Source organism: Orycteropus afer, unplaced genomic scaffold (assembly GCF_000298275.1).
Source record: "Orycteropus afer afer isolate SDZICR_OR568_19922 unplaced genomic scaffold, OryAfe1.0 scaffold00072, whole genome shotgun sequence".
Lineage (NCBI taxonomy): Eukaryota > Metazoa > Chordata > Mammalia > Tubulidentata > Orycteropodidae > Orycteropus > Orycteropus afer.
The window spans coordinates 6525364-6547087 of NW_006921659.1; the positions used below are offsets into that span (position 1 = coordinate 6525364).

At 38.0% G+C, this 21724-nt stretch overlaps 1 protein-coding gene across 1 annotated transcript in view; it reads left to right on the forward strand.

Moving 5' to 3' along the window:
• The window catches only part of PDSS2 (decaprenyl diphosphate synthase subunit 2), a 413153-nt gene that overhangs the window by 278874 nt on the left and 112555 nt on the right, over positions 1-21724 (forward strand). Inside the window, exon 4 of the mRNA XM_007940832.2 lies at positions 11266-11340. Coding sequence (XP_007939023.1) covers positions 11266-11340 — 75 coding nt within the window. The remainder of the gene's footprint in view (positions 1-11265; positions 11341-21724) is intronic.

Consider the following 21724-nt stretch of genomic DNA (forward strand, 5'->3'; position numbering starts at 1 on the left):
GTATTTCTGAAAGGTGAGGTTAACTTTTAAGTGAATTCACTGTTGGAAAATATCACTTAGCATAACTGAGAAGAACCTCAAATGAAGAAGCAGTGAAATTAAAATGGATTGATTGGTCTCATTGAAAAGGGTGGGCAGATCACCAAAGTGGTGGGCATAATTCTGTCAGAGACGGTTTAGTCAGCACAGGACATAAGAGTGCCACTAAGTAAAGAATATACTGAGAAATGGAACATCACGAGTTCAATAGACTTCATATGCAAGAATTCCAGTATTGGAGAAGGTAGAAAATTAAGCAACTAACTACTCTATGCTGATAACAGCATTACTGGGTGTTGCAAATGGTTAACAAGCTTGGGGTCACCATGATTGGAATCTACTCCACAGCAACTGGTTTTCTTGTTTGTTCATGGCTGAACTTCCAATTCTCAGCAACTATTTACAGTTTTTATAGCAAATGCTATTTAGAGGTGAAAGCAAGGTGCATGACACAACCAACAATTAAAAAAAAAAAAAACTATTGGAAAGCATCTACTTTTCCTTTATTTCTTATGAAATTTTTCATTTTGAATTAAGCTGTTTTTAGTATCTGCCACTTTTTGAGAAGCTCTGGTAGCATAGTACCTAAGGCACTTGACTGCTAACCAGAAGGCTGGCAGTTCAAACCCACCAGCCACTCCTCGGAAGGAAGGTTGGGCAATCTACTTCCATAGTGATACCGCCTCAGAAACCCAAGGAGGGTCGGTATGAGTCAGGGCCGACTTGACGGCACATAAGAACAACAACAACAATCATTGTTTAAATTAATAAATGACTTTGTTGTCCTTGTTCGGTAACAAACACTAAACTAGCTAAGAACTATGCATCTTCATTCAAAAACATGAACGCAACATTTTTAGACTGCTTTTTTATTGTTAAAAGAAATTCAGATTTTTGGCTCAATAGCTGTTCAGAATAAAATATGTCCACAGCTTCACATTTAGGTATGTCCGATCATGGGGTTTACATTGATGATCAAATGCAGACACTTCTTACCTTGTGTCTGTCTTAGATACCTAGTGCTGCTGTAACACAGCAGGTGGCTTCAAAGAACAAGAATTTATTATCTAACCATTTAGAAATCCAAGGCAGGCCATCACCTCTAGGGGAGGGTCCTTCCTTTTCTGTATCCTTGGACAGTCCTTGGCTTGTAGAAACATCATCACTTGCCATCTGTCTTCTGTGTGTGTATCTGTCTATCTGTCTTTTCTGCTCTTTTTATAAGATACCACTCAGAAAGGATTGATTAGGTTTAGGACATGCTAATATGGCCTCATTAACATAACAAAAGAAAACCCCTGTTTCCAAATAGGACATATTTACAGATACAGGGATTGTTGTTGTTTTGTGCCCTCAAGTTGGCCCTGGCTCATAGTGACCCCTCCTTGGGTTTCCAGGTGGTATCACTACGGAAGTAGATTGCCCAACCTTCCTTTTAAGGAGTGGTTGGTGGGTTTGAACTTCCAGCCTTCTGGTTAGCAGTCAAGTGCCTTAGGCACTACACTACCAGAGCTCCCATACAGGGATTGTTGTTGTTGTTGTTGCTTGCCGTCAAGTTGGCCCCGACTCATAGTGATCCCTCCTTGGGTTTTCAAGGCAGTATCACTACGGAAGTAGGATTGCTCAACCTTCCTTCCGAGGAGTGGCTGGTGGGTTTGAACCGCCAGCCTTCTGGTGAGCAGTCAAGTGCCTTAGGCACTATGCTACCAGAGCTCCTACAGGGATTAGGACTTGCATATTACTTACTGGGGACTCAATTCAATCAATGACACCTAGGTAAGCAAATTGAGGCCCAAAGAAGTGAAATGGCTGGCCCAGACATGCAGCTCATCTCTGTATTAACTTTCTGATCAAAAACAGATGAATGGCCTTTATAAGATAAAGTCATTCATCCACAGAATAAATTTTTTTGTTGTTATGCGCCGTCGAGTAGGATCCAACTCATAGCGACCCCTCCTTGGGTTTCCGAGGCAATATCACTACGGAAGTAGATTGCCCCATCTTCGTTCCGAGGAGTGGCTGGTGAATTTGAACCACCAGCCTTCTGGTTAGCAGTCAAGTGCCTTAGGCACTATGCTACCAGAGCTCCCTTAAAAAAGAACAACAACAATAAAAATGTATAAACTGCAAAAATTTTAAATATAATAAGCTTACTTATTAGAATTTGTTTAGACATGGTTTGGTAGCGGTATCTTTATGTGTATTAATTTTAAAAAGGAATTATGATTTAGCCATCTCTTTTTGGTGGTGACCTATAGATGTAACCATGGGCTAATGAAATTCATTTTATGAGTACCATGCCTGGCACATAGTAGGCTATCAGCAAATAATTATCAAATGAATCTACTAGCTAATATAAAATTTAATCTCAATACTTCACATTCAAGCCATTTTCCTGCACTTATGTCCTGTTTCTTTCAAGTTTTATCAATTGCAATTTTATACTTTTCTTTAGTTCATTGAATTTTTCCAGAACGCTTTCTGACAAATGTTACTCGTAGTTAGGTTTTATAATCCAATGTATCAGCTGTTCTAAATTAAACATTAAGATTATCAATTTGCTTAGTTTTTACTGCACCTGTCCTATTGGTTGTGCCATTTCTGTCTCTGCTCTCTTCCCTTAGCCAAAAAGAACTTTCAGCTCACTAGAACAGATTGCCATCCCTCCCACAAAAAAGCAAGGCCCTACACATTTGGCAGCGTAGAAAAGGCTCCCTTCAGAAAGCCGAGTTAAAGGCTTCTTCCAGAACTCCTGTGAGTTAGTGGTATGTTGATTGCAACAGACCTTTCATCATTGTCTTCATTAAGCCTGGTTCTTGCCTGATAGGAAGGAGTGGAGAGAGTCATTCTTTCATAGACTTCAGGGATGGCTTTATCAAAGCCACTCATTTATATTAATCAGCATGCAGATTAGGGCTCATCTGGGTTGTTTGTGCCCAGGTGGTGTGTGTGTAGATTTACCCTCTATTTGGCCACCACTCCTGCTTCCCTGTGTTCTTCAGTTTCGCTTCTCCACTGAGGCTGCCAGCCTGGAAACTCTGGCTGAGCACTGGAGACTGAAACCTGGGATGAGATGGTTTGCCTGAACTCAGTTTGTAAATGATAAAGTGCTTTACAAATGTTAGATGCTATTATTGGTGTCTATGGGAGGGCACTATTTAACCATTCTCTCTCTTACCTTGGTGATGTAAATCTTTCCATCTTTAAATGCATCTGTCAAATACTTTGTGCTTCATTCATCTAACAGTCTAAAGAGTGAAACTAACTACCCAGCTTACCTTTAGTGGGCTATTCAGCTTTATCTTTAAAAGTATTTTGCTATGAGGTGTTTTTACTGCAAATATAGATCATTTTTATGGCTTTGAAAAGGAATCTTGACACTATCTCTTCAAATGCCAAAGATCTTTGAAAGGGACATATTTATGCTAAATTATCTTTTGTTCCTCCCAAGATATATATGAAAATTAGTTCTTCCCCAGGGACATTTTACCTTTGCTGCTGCTTCATTCATTGCTATTTGTTTTGGGGGGTAGGAGGGAGTGCAATAAATTTGTGTGTAATTAATGCCATCAGCACTGCAGATGCTGCAAACATGTGACTGTTTCCTTTGCTAACAGTTGTTAAAAGTAGTAAAGGCTGAGGAGCTTGCTACCAGTTCATTTGTCTCCTGAATAGTGATAGATCACACATAGTCTTTTCATTTCACATTGTAGTAAAAACCATCAAAAGGGCAAATCTTAGATTATAATTCTGTAATGGACTTTACTGTTTTTATATACCAAGTAATTAAGACAAGGAGCAATGTTTTGTTGTTGTTGTTAAGTGCCGTCGAGTCGTTTCCGACTCATAGCGACCCCATGCACAGCAGAATGAAACACTGCCCAATCCCGCGCCAGCCCCACAATCCCTGCTATACTTGAGCCCATCATCGCAGCCACCGTATCAATCCATCTCCTTGAAGGCCTCCCCCTCTTTCGTCGACCCTCCACCCTACCAAGCATGACATCCTTCTCCAGGGAATGGTCCCTTCTTACAACATGACCAAAATAGGTGAGACGAAGTCTGGCCATTCTTGCTTCCAAGGAGCAATCTGGCTGTACTTCCTCCAGGACAGATCTGTTAGTTCTTTTAGCAGTCCACGGTACTTTCAGCATTCTTCGCCAGCACCACAACTCAAAAGCATCAACTCTTCTTCAGTCTTCCTTATTCATTGTCCAGCTCTCACATGCATACCAGGCGATTGGAAATATCACGGTTTGTGTCAGGGGCACCTTAGTCCTCAATGAGATATCCTTGCTCCTCAGCACTTGAAACACTTTCTTCGCAGTTGACTTTCCCAATGCTACACGTCGTCTAATGTCCTGACTGCTGCTTCCGTTGGCATCGATTGTAGAACCAAGCAACATGAATTCCTTAACAACCTCAATCTTCTCTCCATTTATTGTGATGCTGCTCATTGGTCCAGTTGTGAGGATTTTTGTTTTCTTTATGTTGAGATGTAATCCATACTGCAGACTGTATTCTTCAACCTTCATCAGTAGGTGCCTTAAGTCATCCTCACTTTCAGCAAGCAAAGTTGTGTCGTCTGCATATCTCAGGTTGTTAATGATTCTTCCTCCAATCCTGATACCACGTTTTTCTTCATATAGTCCAGCTTCTCAGATCATTTGCTCAGCAAATAGATTGAATAAGTGTGGAGAAAGAATACAACCCTGACGCACTCCCTTCTTGATTTTAAACCATGTAGTGTCCCCTTGTTCTGTTCAAACAACAGCCTCCTGGTCAAGGTACAGATTCCTCATGAGTACAATCAAGTGCTCGGGAATTCCCATTCTTCTCAATGTTATCCATAATTTGTCATGATCCACACAATCAAATGCCTTTGCATAGTCAATAAAACACAAGTAAACATCTTTCTGGTATTCCCTTCCTTGAGCCAAGATCCAAGAATGTTTTGTTTAGTGTATTGAAATATGACTGTGCTGCTTCGTTACAGCACCTCAGGTAGCTTATGCTGACTGAGCTTGAACTGAGCCACATTAGTTTACAGTTAACATTTTGTCTAAAGATTTGGTTGCACCCTTTTAATTTAGGATAGACACTTCTTTACTCAACCAAAAGGGTCTGATTGGCTAATTTAACAAACATCTACAACTCTGTTGAATCTGTTCCATCTATCAGATGCTAACTGGTAGTAGTCGTGAATCACATTGATTGAGAAAGGCACTTATCTGTACAGAATGCTTACTACCACTTACTGATCTTGTTTTTGCTAATCCAGGGACTGTTCTCTGTTATATTCCATAAGTCAATTTGTGGTAAATACAGGGTATGCCTACCCCCTACCATAGGTTTTTTTTAATCTGATTATAAAATCAGTACAGTAAAAGGAAATAAAATGTAATATATTGTGAATTTAAGCAATTCAGAAAAGTTAAGGAAAATTTTTAAAACAAAATCATCTAGAATCTAATCATATATGCAGTAACACCAATATTTTGTCATCTATCCTTTCAGACATTTTTTCCTCTGTATATATAAACACATAGACTGGGCTACTCTTTATATTAAAAGTACCTATCATACATTCTGTTTTATAACCAGCTTTAGGAGCTCTGGTGGTGTAGTGGTTACCACCATTGGCTGCTAACCAAAAGGTCGGTGGCTCAAACCTACCAGCCACTCTGCAAAAGAAAGATGGGGCAGTCTACCTCTGTAAAAATTTGTAGCCTTGGAAACCCAATGGGGGACTATGAGATGGAATTGACTTGATAGCAGTAAGTTTTTGAGTTCTTTTTCTTAAGAATATATTACAGCACTTTGTATAGCATTATAAGTAAGGATATTTTGGATGTCATCATTCTCTTATAACCCCCTATTTCTTGCAATTTCTATTTTTTTATTAGAGTTTATTATTGCTCAAGGGCACAGTCATCAAAACACCTTTTGTGAGGATATGCCTCATCTTTGTTTTTCAGTTTGAAAAATTGTAGTTACCCTTACCAAAAGAAAAAGAATGAAACAATTGCATATACCCCTGATTGCTGAAATTTGTCCTGTAAATTAACTATTTAAGAATTCGTTCCAAAGGTCAGTTAGATCTGTAATTGATGTTAATGTTCAGATGCATCTGATGCTAACTACAGTCACCCCTCAGTATCTGTGTTGGATTGGTTCCAGGACATCTCCCTGTCGCCCCTCCCCACAGACACACACAGCAAAATGCAGGAATGCTCAAGTCCCTTATATAAAATGGCATAGTATTTGCATATAACCTATGCACATCATCTGGTATACTTTCAATCATCTCTAGATGTAATATCTAATACAATGCAAATGTTATGTAAATAGCACTTCATGCTCTCTTTCAGCCTTTGAGGGATTGCTTTGACCACTTAATTGCTTTTCTTTTTTGAATATTTTCAATCAGCAATTGGTTGAACCCATGGTTGGCGGAACACATGGATGCAGAAGGCTGGCTGTATTCCTTGTCTTTGGTGAGGAGGTGATGATTGAAGTGGAAGAGACTGACAGTTTGCTTGAGAATAGCACCTTGATGTGCAGTGTCCACTTACTTTCTCATGCTGGGGCTTTCTTCCTAGTAGACAAAAAGGGAGGTAGTAGCAGAAATCAGAAATCTGACACTGTAAATGGGTGCCACTTCTAGTTCACTGGTATCTAAGGCATTACTCAGAAGATTGGACAATAGTGTATGGCCTTACTGTAGAGTCAGATTTAAACATATGGCACAAATTGAAGAGAAGCACATTTTGACTTCTGCCTGTATGGGTAAGGAATACTTTTATTCTCACAACTTGCATAGACTTGCAAGAGACTGTCTCTGGCTTCATTTACTAAACTTTATAACACAGATGGTGACAGTCCTATAATCTGAAACAATGTTTCAGGATACAATAAATCAAGGTTACAAAATCTCTGATTTGGGCTAAAATAGTTTTTGTTTATGTTCTGTTGTTGAACTAAAACCAATTTTTTTCTGAAATATTTGGGCACATAGAGTTTAAAAACCACTGTAATCTTAGTCCCGTAGTGTGACTTTCATCTGCCTTGGACTTGTACTGAATATAGACTAATAAATAATACAGCAGTACAGAGAATAGTAACAGTAACTCTTCCAGGTTCTCTTCTAAGTGTTCTACATGTTTACTTATTAGAGAAGGAAAGGATATGTCGAACCAGTTTTATTATTTGTTTGATGGAACTTTGCATTAACCTGATGCCATTCTGAATCCAATATGTAAGAATTATTCCCAAGCATTAGAGAGCTTCAAGACTCAGAGCTCAGCATTGTAGCCTTTAAGTGACTGACCCAACTAGGATTTGCCAGCTGATGAGGTAGATTACCAGTTGTAATGCTTTAAAAAAAAAAAAAAAAAAAAAAGGCAATTGTTTTATTATAGTTTTATTATAACCAAGGAGGATTAGGTAGAAAAATTTTCAAAAAGAAAATAATCTGTAGAGTTCAAACTGAGGAAAGATCCATATGAAGAGAACTGATAGAAATGTGCAAAAATTTCCCATCAAAGTTATAAGGAACAATTTTCAAATTTACATTGTTGTTGTTGTCAGGTGCCATTGAATTGTCTCCAGCTCATAGCAACCCTGTGCACAGCAGAACAAAACACTGGCCAGTCTTGTGCCAGCCTCATGATCCTTGCTATACCTGAGCCCATCGTTGCAGCCACTCTGTCTGTCCATCGCGTTGAGGGCCATCCCCTTCTTCATTCACCCTCCACTTTACCAAGCATGACATCCTTCTCCAGGGAATGGTTCCTTCTGACAACGTGACCAAAGTGGGTGAGATGAAGTCTGGACATTCTCTCTTCCAAGGAGCATTCCAGCTGCACTTCCTCCAAGACAGATTTGTTAGTCCTTTTAGCCAACCATAGTACTCTTAGCATTCTTCTCCAACACCACAACTCAAAAGCATCAACTCTTCTTCAGACTTCCTTGTTCATTGTCTGGCTCCCAAATGCATAAGAGGCAATTGAAAATGCCATGGCTTGGGTTAAGCACACCTTAGTCTTCAAGGAGACATTTTTGCTCTTCAGCACTTCACAGAGGTCTTTTGCAGCAGATTTGCCCAATGTGATACATTGTCTGATGTCTTGACTGCTGCTTCCATTGATATAGAACCAAGTCATGAAATCCTTGACAATTCGATCTTTTCTCCATGCACTGTGAAGCTGTTTATTGGACCAGTTGTGAGGATTTTTGTTTTCTTTATATTGAGGAATAATCTATACTGCAGACTGTAGTCTTTAATCATCAGTAAGTGCTTCAAGTCATCCTCACTTTCAGCAAGCAAAGTTGTGTCATCTGTGTATTGCAGGTTGTTAATGAGTCTTCCTCCAATCCTGATGCCACTTTCCTCTTCATATAATCCAGCTTAATTGTAAATCAAATACTAAGATTCATTAGTAATAAAGCTCGGGATTTTAGAGCTGAGAGTGACCTTAAGGAAATACCTTTTGTAACTCCTCTCATTTTATAGTTGAGGAGAACCAAAGTGTAGAGAAATGAATTGGTTGCCCAAAAGCTCACAGCAAAATTAGTGGTAGACTTTGAAGTAGAATCCATATACTCTAGCTCCTTGTGTTCTGCTCTGTTCACTTATAGTTCTGTGTTGAGGCTCTTTTAGCTTCTTTCTTTTTCTGATGGAAAGTGTTTGGTTACCCCTGGGCCTGAGGAACAGAATCTTTTAATCTGTCTCACTGTTGCCCTCGTCTAGAACTCCAAGGAGCCTGGGACCTGAGCTGTTAACCTCAGGAAAGCTGGGTAGGCCTCTGGATTCCTCCCTGCCTGCCATTATCCTTGCTAGCGCTTTGGTTGCTTAAACAAATCATTCCCCAAGAATCTGAGGGGGAGAAAGTGTCATTAAGCAAGTGATTTCTTATATTTAAGTACAACATGTATCTAAACAAGTGATTTTCTGTGTAATAAGCCAAGTAATACAAGAAAAGAAAATCATTACATGATTTCATTCAACAATTCTTTCTAAAGTGTGAGTGGCTCATAACCCTGTGGTCTTTCTGAAATTATTTGTGACTTGAAAGGAAGAGATTACCAAAACATTTCTCTGTTTGGTATAATTTTAGAAGTAAACATTTCGGGTAATAGAAAAAGATTTGTGTGTATACTGGCAAGTCATTCTCGCCTGGGATACGTTCAACTCTACTAGGCAATTCTTGGTTTTCATAATCTCTTTCATTTATCTACTTGTTAACCTAAGGAAGTCCTAAGCTTTTTCCTTCATGGTTGTCTTTGACCATGAGGTAAAATTTTCTACTGAAGCAAATATCGCCATTTGTAAGTACAGATCACATATGGATTATGAATTTGTAAGCACACGTTTCCCTCTCTTAACTGAATTCTGAGAACAAGAAGCAGAGAACAGCACGATTTTGTTGTTTCTGCCTGGTCTGGAATTTCAGGAAAGTTAAGGGAACTGTGATTATCACATCCAGATCCATTGTTAAAGGTTCATGCCGTTGTTTTGACATTCAGAGTCGGACTTTGTCTTTGTAAATCCCTCCTCACTTTACCAGTGCTGGTATCAGAGCTCAAACTGTTTCAAAACCGTAACATTTCTAAGTGAGTGATTGATCTGTATTATGTGTCCAGCCATCAGGGGGATCTTGGGATGTTGCTTGTATAAACTGTAACCCAATCCAATACTGTGTGTTTAGTTACAGTCTTTCATAGACCTATTGGCGATACTCAATCCTCCTGGATTTGGGAATAGGGTTTATCTGATACCTTCAGGGGGGAAAAAATCCATTCATTTTTCTCTCTTCCCCACTTAAATAACTCAACACATCTGGTAACACTGTAGGATCATTGTCCTTCCAGTTCCTCTGCAGCTCATATTGCTACAATATTTCTTAAGTATTTGGTTACCTAAAGGGCAATGTGATTTAAAAAAAAAGAGAGAGACTTTGTATAGGTCTTACAAATTAGCCCATCTGTGAAAGAGAAATAATATGCCTTTAATCAGCATAATTTCCATATCAGCAACCCTGTATGTACTGTGCAGTGTGAATGTAAATATAAATTTGGAGATAAATGCTCATGTGTTAAAATTTTAAAACAGAACTTTACAGATTAATGTAATTTGCCTCTAAGAAAATGTTTATTAAATCTACCTGAAATTGAATATCTCATTTCAAATATCCTATGGATATTTCCTATCCATATCTTATTGTTTGGGTCTCTATCCTTTGGGTTAATAATATCTTTAATTATAAGAATGTTAAAAGCTGAAACAAAATCCTTTAATTCAATCAGAACTAAGCTATATTCTAGGAAGCAAAGAGTAGAAATCCAATATAAGATTCCATATAGTAAAAAGTTAAATAGACAAAATATTAAGACTTTGTAAGCAGTGGTTGCCTTAAGGAATTCTTGTTTGAAATGACTGCATTGAACATTATAATAAATGTCACTATTTTATCCTCTTGAATTAATATAGTTTATGCACACAGTTTTAAATTGTGCAGTAGTTCCAAAGAGACTATTTACTGTTTCTGCTTGTTTTATGTTCTGGGACAAGTTCAAAGCTTTGGATTTGCTTTTTTTTTTTTTTTTTTTTTAAATAGCCTGAGCCTTGAAGATAATACAGGTTTGATAAATATGATTTCAATATTGAGGCTTTGTAAAAAATTTCAGTGTTTACGGTATGTTTGACCCAGGGCTCTGTACCAAATATATCCACAGTGCATTTTAAGTACAACAGAATGAACACATTTGAAAGATTAATCATTCTTTTGATTTTTCTTCTTCTCTTTCTGATTTAACATAAAAATTAGGATTGTAATGGTTCCCAGAATGGGATATTGAAAAACTACCCACCTGACAGAAATAACATGCAGAATATAAATTGAGTTAAGATTTCATTAGTTATCTGAAATTTAAGCTTATGTTCAAAATGGCTATTACAGGATTTTCATGTGTATTAGTCAAATGCTATGCTTATAACATTCTTTGATTGAATTATGACTGAAAAAATTGGATCATAGCTTTCCTATCCAGGTGGGCAATGCCATTTGCCAGGCTCTTTGCACATAACCTCCTCCCCCCCCCCCCCGTTTTTTTTCCTATCAAGCACAAATCCTGCTTTTGCTACTAAGCCTTCTGAGGCATTCTGAGGTAAAAATGAGGATGAATTTTAAAATTTTCCTTTGAATTTTTTTTCTTGTTTTTTAGGTTGTGGAACTTCTAGCAAGTGCCCTTATGGACTTGGTACAAGGAGTGTTCCATGAAAATTCTACTTCCACAAAGGTAAGGATTTCAGAGTCCCTGTGAAAGGGGTAAGCTGAAAACCCTTGTGGCAGAACTAGAATTGATGGAACAAAAATGTCATTCTTGTTTTGTGTTTAAATTGTACATGGCATTTTTTTTAAGATTAATGTTTTGGCTACGAATTCGTGGCCATACGCTTGTTACATAGCAGATTTAGCCAATTAAAACAACCTCTTATCCCCTGGCTGGATTCACAGTCTGTTCAATCTGCAGCAGCCCAGTGGATACCAGGAGCCTTCTGGTGAGCAGGTACCATCGTCACAAGGCAAACAGGCTGGCAGCTGGGCTCAGCCTTTCCCAAGAGGAAGGGACCTTTGATGTCCCAAAAGAAGTGGCTATTTTGGCGGGGGGGGGGTTGGGGGTCTTATATATCCAAGAATTTACTGTATTATTAAATTCTCTATAATAAGAGATAGGATGGTTGCACAGCTCAATTATTTTGATTAATTTTATAGGTTAATTAAGGTTAATTAATTATAGGTTAATTAAGAGGTTTTTGACTCATTTAGCAGGACATCTCAAAAGGGTTAGGTTTTATTTCCTTAAAATGCAGTTATTTCATTTCAGTAGGATATTGGATATGAAGCAATTGCTTCATTGACCACCACTGTCATTTACCATGGTATATTCTATTATAAGGGATCACTGTCTTAGTGTTTCATTATTCTACCTTCTGAAGCTTCTATATTAGCAAGAATTCATTCATTGCAAATTAGAAAAAAGTATGCCTCTATGCACATCTCAAGCTTTTGACATTTCTCTTTGAAAAAGGAAAGACAAATTTGACTGGAAGTGAAACATAGGGCATGAGCAAGTTAGATAAGAAACTTAAATTTTAGAAGTATAATCCTGGGACTCTGGTTCAGAGAGTGGTTAGTGAAATATGAAGAATTGCACCTTGGACATCTGCTAATGTTTGGTGTGGGGAACCACAGTTCCTGACAGCCATATCTAATCTCACCTAACAGCATCATGGAATGTGGGGACCCAGCAGCACATATGACCATAGTGGACCCCTTTGCCAGGTATTTTAAAGGCATGCCATGGTTCACTAAGATGGCTGAGGGTTAATATCAGACTGTGAAATGGGTGACTTCTGGTCTGGTTTCATTCACAGAAAGTCATCTTGTATTTAGTTTGGTGGTGATGATGACAGTGAAGTGAATAGCACTGTGGTAAGTGACTTGCCTGTATTTCTTCATTTAATCTTCACAGAAACCCTGAGAAGTAGGTGCTACTGCTGTCTCCATTTTATGGATGTGAAAACTGAGACTTGGGAAGAATTAAAGAATTCACCCAAGGTCACACAACTTGTCAGCTGGAATTTGAAGTCAGGTTCTTAACTTTCTCAGTCTGCTGTCTCTGTGTACTACCTCTGTACCTTAATGAAACCTGATGTAATAGCCTCTGTTTGCTGTACTTAAGATCCCCACCAATAAGGGGTGATTAAAACGACCTGTTTTGGCAGTTGAGGCATTGTTTTCACCTATAAGATATTCAACTTAGTTCCATATATTAAGATTTTACAGTTAGATATCTATTAATTTTTAAATAGAAGTGTTATTATTGTTAGTTTAAAAGTTTTTGATTTACCTGCTTTTACCATTTGGTCCACTATAATTAGCCCAGTTCATTAACAGTTTTTTGAACATTTGTTAAGTACTTTCTATGTGTAGTTGTTGTTGTTGTTATGTGCCATCGAGTTGGACCCGACTCACAGCGACACCTTCTTGGGTTTCCGAGGCTGTATCACTATGAAAGTAGATTGCCCGACCTTCCTTACTAGGAGTGGCTGGTGGGTTTCAACCTCCAGCCTCTGGTTAGCAGTCAAGTGCCTTAGGCACTGTGCTACCAGAGCTCCTTTCTATAGGTAAGGCAGATCTAATAGCAACAACAGTAATAAAATGCAGATAGCACTTTACCGTTTGCTTATATTTTCTCTGTACATAGTAACCTATGAAAAGGGTGACATTTGTTGGTTAACCTGTTTTATAGAGAAAGAGCCTAAAATTTGGTGATGACAGATGGCTGAAAAGCATAGTGCCTGAAAATTGTTTGTTAATGCATGCTTCACAGTGCCTGATGGTGAACCCCGGTGTTTTGACTTTAAGTCCGATGCTCTTTTCCTTTCTTTTCTTCTTTTTTTTTTTTTTTTAAATATACCCTGGTTTCTTCCTGGGAAAGAGAAAAGAGGAAGCAACAAAGTGTTTAAAGGACTACTGATCATTCATGAACCACCACATAGCAAGCTCCAATTGCTGACTTTCATTAGCTATAAATTTCAAAATAATCTGTACAACACATTGTTCCCCACCTCCTCCCCAAACACAATCTTTTTAAGAACTTGAGTTGACTTTTAAGCAGTTTAATTTCTGAATATAGTCAAACCTTTTAAAGAGTCTTTTTTTTTTCTTTTTTTTTTTTTTTTAGTGGAAGCAGAAATGCACAGTTGAGGCAATTAGAGTGCTTCTTGATGTTTCTTTGCACCCCAGGTCCAATTTAGGTTAACCACGTTTCCTTTCTTAAACCAGAAAATTTCTGGCTTTCTTCCCCGTGTGTGCTTGCCATTGCAGTGGCTTTTTAGAATTTGGATTTTCTGACTTGGCCCAGGAATCACTTCAGAGGCACAGCAAGCACTGCCCCCACATTGGAGTGCCATCAAGATGTTCATGTTCTGACACTGCTGAGAAGCAGCCACAAGGGGAGATCATGTGGGTAGTGAGGTGACTCCATGGATCTCTGTTGCACAACCTCTGTTGCCGTGGGCCAATTCTGTACACAAAAAGAATTGCTTTGTGATTTAAAATAAGCTGCAAACTGCTTCATCTCTAGGGATAAGAGGATACAATAGCCTTCTGTTTTCTATATGGCAACTTAATGTAGTGATGGAGAATCTATGTAGAACAAAATAGCTTTCTGTAGCATAGTATCTTTGTGACTACAGTAGACCCATTAAAACAAATGGAGGAAAATTGGCACTGGAAACATTAGAAATCACGTTCTCCAAATACCCAGTTCTCCTTATGAAGAAACTATAAACAAGTATATGATTTATGTTAGTAATACTTCAGAGGATAGAAAAATTATGATTGTATATGCACACAGAGTAATTTAGGAAATTCATCCTTCGATCTGTCCATTTAAAACTATAAGTTTTATTTTTTCATTTGCTAGTTTGTGAATCATTTCTTTGTTACAATAAATACTGGCCATTGTACTTCCTTTAGTGTTTGTAAAACAGTGTTTCCCCTTCCTATACTTTATTTTTTTCATAGCTAATTGGAAAAGAAGCATTTTAACTTTAAAAAAAAAATTTATTTTTAAATGGTTGTTTGCTATCTTCAGAGTTCCCTGGTCAAGATCTGCCTTATACCCATACTCAATAAATATTTTACATTTTAACAAAATTTACTTTGAATCCATAATCCTTTATATTTAAAAACTTTTTACATAATTAATCTTTTTTATTATCACTTATTTTCTGATTAGAAAAGTGAATACATGTTCATTAAATAAAAATTGAAAACAGAAAAAGGTCAAGAGGAAAACAAAAACTGTTTTTATATAACCTACCCCCAGAAATGAATCGGGGTTAATTTTAGTAAATTTTCTTCTAAATTTTATTTGTTATTTCTCCCATATTTGAGTTATTACTGTATATATAATTTTGTATCCTGATTTCCTCCCCAGTGTTATCATTTTAGTCATTAAAAATCTTCAAAAATATAATTTTTAAAGCAGTTTAATACTTCTTCACACTACTGTGCTGTCACTTACTGAACCATTCCACTGTTTTTGGACATTTAGCTTGTTCCAGTTTTTGACTAATTTAAACAATATTGTGATGAATTTCCTGGTGGGTATAACTTTACTTTGTTTTATACTATTTACTAAAACAAAAAATCATGAAAGTGAGATTTTTTTTAATCCAAAAGTAAGAATATTTTCAACATATCACTGTGCAGAAAAGAATTAGCATAGGAAAACTGAGATTGTTATCTTAAGAAAAGCCTGCTTTCAAGGTTGACCTTGGCCGGCAGCTGAGACTTGGATTTGGGGTCTGTTCCCACCATTCCCTAACTGGTAAGTGTGGCTTACTGTTTGTAAAACTGTTTGTGCAAACAATAATGGTTTATGCTGAACATCTACTTTCTTTCTGGGAGTCTGGAATTTTGGTACCTACTAGGCTGAGAGTACCTATATGACCTAGCTACTGCCATCAAGTCAATTCAGACTTACAGTCACCCTATAGGACAAAGCAAAACTGCCCCATAGGTTTCTAACTGCCAGCCTTTTAGTTAGCAGCTGAGTGTTTTAACCACTGTGCTACCAGGGCTTCCTTCTATGTGACCAAACCAGACAAACCTGCTGTCATCAAGTCGGTTCCAACTCACAGTGACTCCCATAGGGGGTCTGTAGTCTTTACAGAGCAGACTGCCTCATCTTTCTCCCGTGGATCAGCTGGTGGGTTTGAGCCACCAACCTTTTGGTTAGCAGCCAAATGCTTTATCACAGTGTCACCAGAGCTCCTTTCCTATGTGACCAGTCCCCAGTAAAAACCCTGAATGTCTATTGATCTTCCCTGATAGACAACATTTCATATGTGTTGTCACAATTTGTTTTGTCACAATTTAGGAGCTCTGGTGGCATAGTGCCTAAGGCATTTGACTGCTAACCAGAAGGCTGGCAGTTCAAACCCATCAGCCACTCCTTGGAAGGAAGATTGGGCAATCTACTTCTGTAGTGATACCGCCTTGGAAACCCAAGGAGGGGTTGCTATGAGTTGGATACGACTCAACAGCAGTGAGTTTTAGCTGTCACAATTTAGTGCTGGAGGAATTAAGGATGTCCTTTGTGACAGCCACTCCATGGAAGAAAGATGATACAGTCTGTTTCTATAGAGATTTACAGCCTTGGAAACCCAACGGGGGTCACTATGAGTTGAAATCGACTCAATTGCAGTGAGTTTGGTTTGGTGAGTATGATTCCACAGAGCTCTGATGGTGCGGTTGTTAAGGCATTCGGCTGCTAGCCAAAAGGTTGGCAGTTCAAACTCAACATCTGCTCCACGGGAGAAATATAAAGCAGACTGCTTCTGTAAAGATTTATAGCCTTGGAAACCGTATGGAGCATTTCTACCCTGTAGGGTCACTATGAGTCAGAAACGACTCGATGGCAGTGGAGTCACCCACCAGTCATTTGGTTTGGTTTGTGTGACTTCAAGAGGAGAACTCTCTTGGAAGCTTGCCTGGTTTCCCCTGGACTCCTTCCCAACACATCTTTTCCCTTTGCTGGTTTTGCATTGTATCTTTTCACTGTAATAAATCAAAGCTGTGACCATATCTTCCGGCTGAGTCCTGTGAGTCTTCCAGCAAATCACTGAACCTGAGGGTCGTCTTGGGGACCTTTTTCCTGATTCTTTTTTGTTTATATTCCACTCACTCCTTTTTCCTCCTTAGGAATCTTCTTTGACTCATTTGGGTGTTGAAGTGGGGAACAGCACAGCTACGTCCTGTCTTTACATGTTCTGCTCACATTGGTTTGACTTCAGTCTCAGGAAAGTGAGGGAATTTTGAAAATAATCCAGTTCTCTTAGAAAAGAATTGATTTTAACAGAGTCCTTAGAAATATTTTTTTAAAAAAATCTATATTTTTGATGCACGTATTATACTTTCAGCAGATTGTTCTCCCATGAGAAATATCATTATGAACTATGGGGCAAGGTAACTGCCATTTATTAGTTTCATCCTTCTCTTTCTCTTCCTTTGCCTCTCAGGCAGCTTTCAAGTACAATTTAAAAATAAGCTAATTCAACCTACTAGGAAGTAATGGATTATCACCTGCCTGCTAAGCCCTATGCTACCATCTAAAATACAATAAAAAAAAAAAAAAGATGAACAAAATACAGTTTTGCTCATTGGAAAACACAACAAGAGGTAAATGTGGGCAAGAAGTCACATCTGGTAGAGAAAAGCAGAAAATAACTTCAAAGAATATGTGACAGTTAAGACAAGCATTAAAGGATGGGAAGGATGTGTGTAGATGAAGAAGGATGGCGTTCCAGGCAGAGGAAACCTCATGATCAAAGGTGGGGAAGTATATTTGAGAACCAGGGCTTCCTTCAGGTAGTAATGAAGGAAAAGTGAGAAGACTGGAAGGGTAGGTTTATACACACTGAGGAAGAACTGCAATGGTAACTGCAAGAGCTAATATCATATTTAGTAACTGGGATTAAAGAGAAATAGAAGATTTTTTAGAAGAAATTCATTATCAGATTAATCTTGAGGAAAGTTAATTCTACAGTAGTCTTCAGGATGGTTTACAGAAGGAGATTGGAAGTAAAGGAGAACAGTGGGGAAGCAAAAATAACAATGAAGTCCAGGGGTGCTTTTCTTCCACTCTACATGGTCAGCCCCTTTTTGATATTCATATCTCTACATTAATAGCATTTTGGAGAGACCACACCCACCACCCACTCTGAAGTAGCCACTCTTCTTAATTCTCCTTGTATTGGTCACAGTTATCACCATGTGATGTTTTTCTTATTGTTTATTTTCTGTCTTTTCCTGCAGTCAGATAAGCTCTATGGGAGGGGAGATTTTATCTGTTTTGGTTACCATTGTATTCCCAATACCAGAACTGTGCCTGGCCATTAATAGTAGCCCAAAGGTAGTTGTAAATGAATGATGTAGAAAGGCATAGAATGGATGGAATGAAAGGTTTCTCTCTCTCTCTTTTCTTATCAGCAATCCCTATGTGGTGCAAATGATGAAAAGCTTGACTACCGTATTTTTCATAAATAATGTGACCATACATTTATTGCTGACAAAAATAACATGCAGGGAGGCGTTTGCACAGTTGGCAAAAATGTTTAAGACACATGTTATTTGTGTAAAAATACAGAACTAGCCAAAAGATTGGCAGTTAGAACCCACCCAGAGGCACATTGAAAGACAGGCCTGGAGATCTGCTTCCCAAAGGTCATAGTCTGAAAATCCTATTGAGCATTATTACTCTGCATACCTGAGGTTGCCACGAGTCTGACTCAGCAACTAACAACAGTAACCAAAGCCAAACCTACTACGTCCATTCTGACTTATAGAGACGCTATAGAACAAAGTAGAGCTGCCCCATAGAGTTCCCAAGGCTGTAAAGCTTTGTAGAAGCAGACTGCCTCATCTGTCTCAATTGATAGGTTCAAACTGCCAACCTTTTGGTTAACAGCCAAATGCTTGTGGTTATACTATGCCACAGAGCTCCTAGTGAAACAATATTGACAAACAATCCACTATAACTATTTAAAGTGCACGATTTGATACATTTTGCACCAATGAAAAAACCATCATCACAATTCAAGATAATAAACATATCCATCACCCCTAACAATTTCCTCATGCCCCTCCCTCCCATACCGCCCCCGTTCACAGGCGATCACTGCTCAGCTTTCTGACACCAGATTTACTAGCATGTTGTAGAATTTTATAGAAAGAGGGTCATAAACTGTAACTCACTAATTTGACTCAGCATAATTCTTTTGAGGCACCCTGGTGACCAGTGGTTAAGCAAAAGCTGCAGAGATTCATGATGTTCATTTCTTTTTATTACTAAGTAGTATTCCATTGTAGGAATTTGTTTATCCACAATCTGCTTATCCATTTCTCAGTTGATGGACATTTGGGGTATATCCATTGTGAGGCATTTACAAATAAATACAGCTACTATCAATATTCATATATGGACAATCTGTATGAAATATATACTTTGATTTCTCTTAGATAAATACCAAGGAGTAGCTATGTTTTGATTTTTTTCAGATAGATATCTGGAGTTGGAATTGACTCCACAGCAGTGAGGTTTGTTTTTTTTTTTTTTTTTTTTTTACTAAGGATTAGCTAGGATGTGGAGCAACTGGAACCCTCATACATCACTGCTGGGAATAAGATAGGAATAATAAAGATATAAAGATCCTCTTTATGTCCCTTTTTTTAAAAAAAATTTATTAGCTATAACTCTTTGATGTGTTTTCAGTGATTGTTTTCGAATTTCAATTATGCTTCTTTAACTTATTGCAGTTCATCTTCATGTGATAGTTTACCTTTACTCACTTTAAATTAAAAAAAGTAAAAGGATGGAAAAAAGGAACCTGGAGTAGCTATATTAATGTTAAAGTAGGTATCAAAGAAAAGAATATTACTAGAGATAACTAACCAAAAACAGGCAAACTGGTTGCTATTGAGTCAACTCCAACTCATGGTGACCTCATGTGTGTCAGTGTAGAGCTGGGCTCCATAGAGTTTTCAAAAATAGATCACCAGACCTTTCTTTCAAGGTGCCTTTGGGTGGACTCTCCAACATTTCAGTTAGCAGCTGAGCACATTTACTATTTGCGTAAGAAATTTCCATTTTAAAAAAGTCTTATATTTACCTAACTAGTTAATATCTTCAGGAGCCCTGGTGGCACAGTGTAAGCTCAGCTGTTAACCAAAGATCGACTGTTCGAACTCACTAGCCCCTCTGTGTACAAAAGATACAGCACTATGCTTCCTTAAAGATTTACAGCCTTGGAAATTTTATGGGGCAGTTCTACTGTCCTATAGTGTTGTTTTGAGTTGGAATTCAAGTTGACAGCAACAGGCTTTTTGGGAAAGCTGTTTTTGCTTTCGTTAACATCTTCAAAAAAAAAAAAAAACCGCACTGCTGTGGAGTCGGATCTGACTCACAGCAACCCCTCCTTGGGTTTTCGAGGTGATATCACTACGAAGTAGATTGCCCAGTCTTCCTTTGGAGGAGTGGCTGGTGGGTTTGAACTGTCAGCCTTCTGGTTAACAGTCAAATGCCTTAGGTCTTTATTACTTTGTGTAGATCCAGATTTCCATTTGATACTACTTTGCTTCTTCCTAAAACATTTCTTTTAACATTGCTTATAATGCAGGTCTGCTGGTGATTAATTCTTTCAGGTTTTGTGTATCTGAAAAAGTCTTTATTTCAATGTCATTTTTGAAAAATATGTTCACTGGATGTAGAATTCTAGATTAACTTCTTTTTTTCTTTCAGTACTTTAAAAATGTTGCTCCATTATCTGCTTATTTACATTGTTTCCAAGAAGGAAACTGTTGTCGTCCTTATCTTTGTTCTTCTGTTTATAATGTATTTTTTTTTCTCTGGCTGCTTTTAAGAATTTCTGTTTACCACTGATTTTGAGGAATTGAATTATGACGTGGCTTGCTGTCATTATATGTATGTGTGTGTTTTGTGCTTCAGTTTCTTTGAACTTCTTGGACCCATGGGTTTATTGTTTTCATCAAATTTGGAAAATTGTTATTATTTCTTCAGATTTTTTTCTTTCTCCTGTCTTTCTTCCTCTTCCACAAGGACTACAATTACATGTATAATTGGCTGCTTGAAGCTGGTCTTAGAGCTCACTGATATGTTATTCTTTTTTTTTTTCCTAGTTTTTTTTTCTCTTTGCTTCATTTGGATAATTTCTATTTCTGTGCATTCTTCACCAGTTTATATCTTCCATGTTTCTACTTAACATGTTCCATGTTTCTTCTAGCTCCTTAAGCATATGGGATACAGTTTAAAAATAAAAACAAAACAAAACTTGTTTTAATGTTCCTGTGTACTAATTCGAAATATCATGTGTTTTTTCTGGTTGTTTTCAATTGATTGACGATTGATTTTTCTCCTTATTGTGGGTTGTATTTTCCTTGCTGTTTTTTATGCTTTGTTATTTTTGAATGGAGGCCAGACATTGTGAAATTTCTTTTTTCAGATGCTAGATATATTTGTAGGAGCTCTGGTAGCATAGTGGCTAAGACACTTGACTGCTAACCAGAAGGCTGGCGGTTCAAACCCACCAGCCACTCCTCGGAAGGAAGGTTGGGCAATCTACTTCTGTAGTGATACTGCCTCGGAAACCCAAGGAGGGGTTGCTATGAGTCAGGGCCTACTTAACGGCACATAACAACAATAGATATATTTGTACTCCTGTATTCTTGAGCTGTCTTTCATCTGAATGCATTTAAGTTACTGGAAACAGATCGATCCTTTAAGGTCTTTCTTTTAAGTTTTGTTAGGCAGAACTAGCGTACTATTTAGTCTGGGGCTAATTTTTCCCTTCAGAACTCTCTACTGCTGATCCACAAATTATGTTTTCCATTCTGATTGGCAAAACAGGAACTATTCTCAGCCCTGTGTAAACTCTGTTGTGCCCAGGTTATGAAGGAGTTGCTCGGCGAGAGAAATATGCTAACACACGACAATGCAAAGCAATAGGAGAGTTTATTAGCTAACTTAAGTTAGGGTCTTTGCCCTTACCAGATCAGTGGCTTGAGCAAAAGACCCCGTGCCCCAGTATATT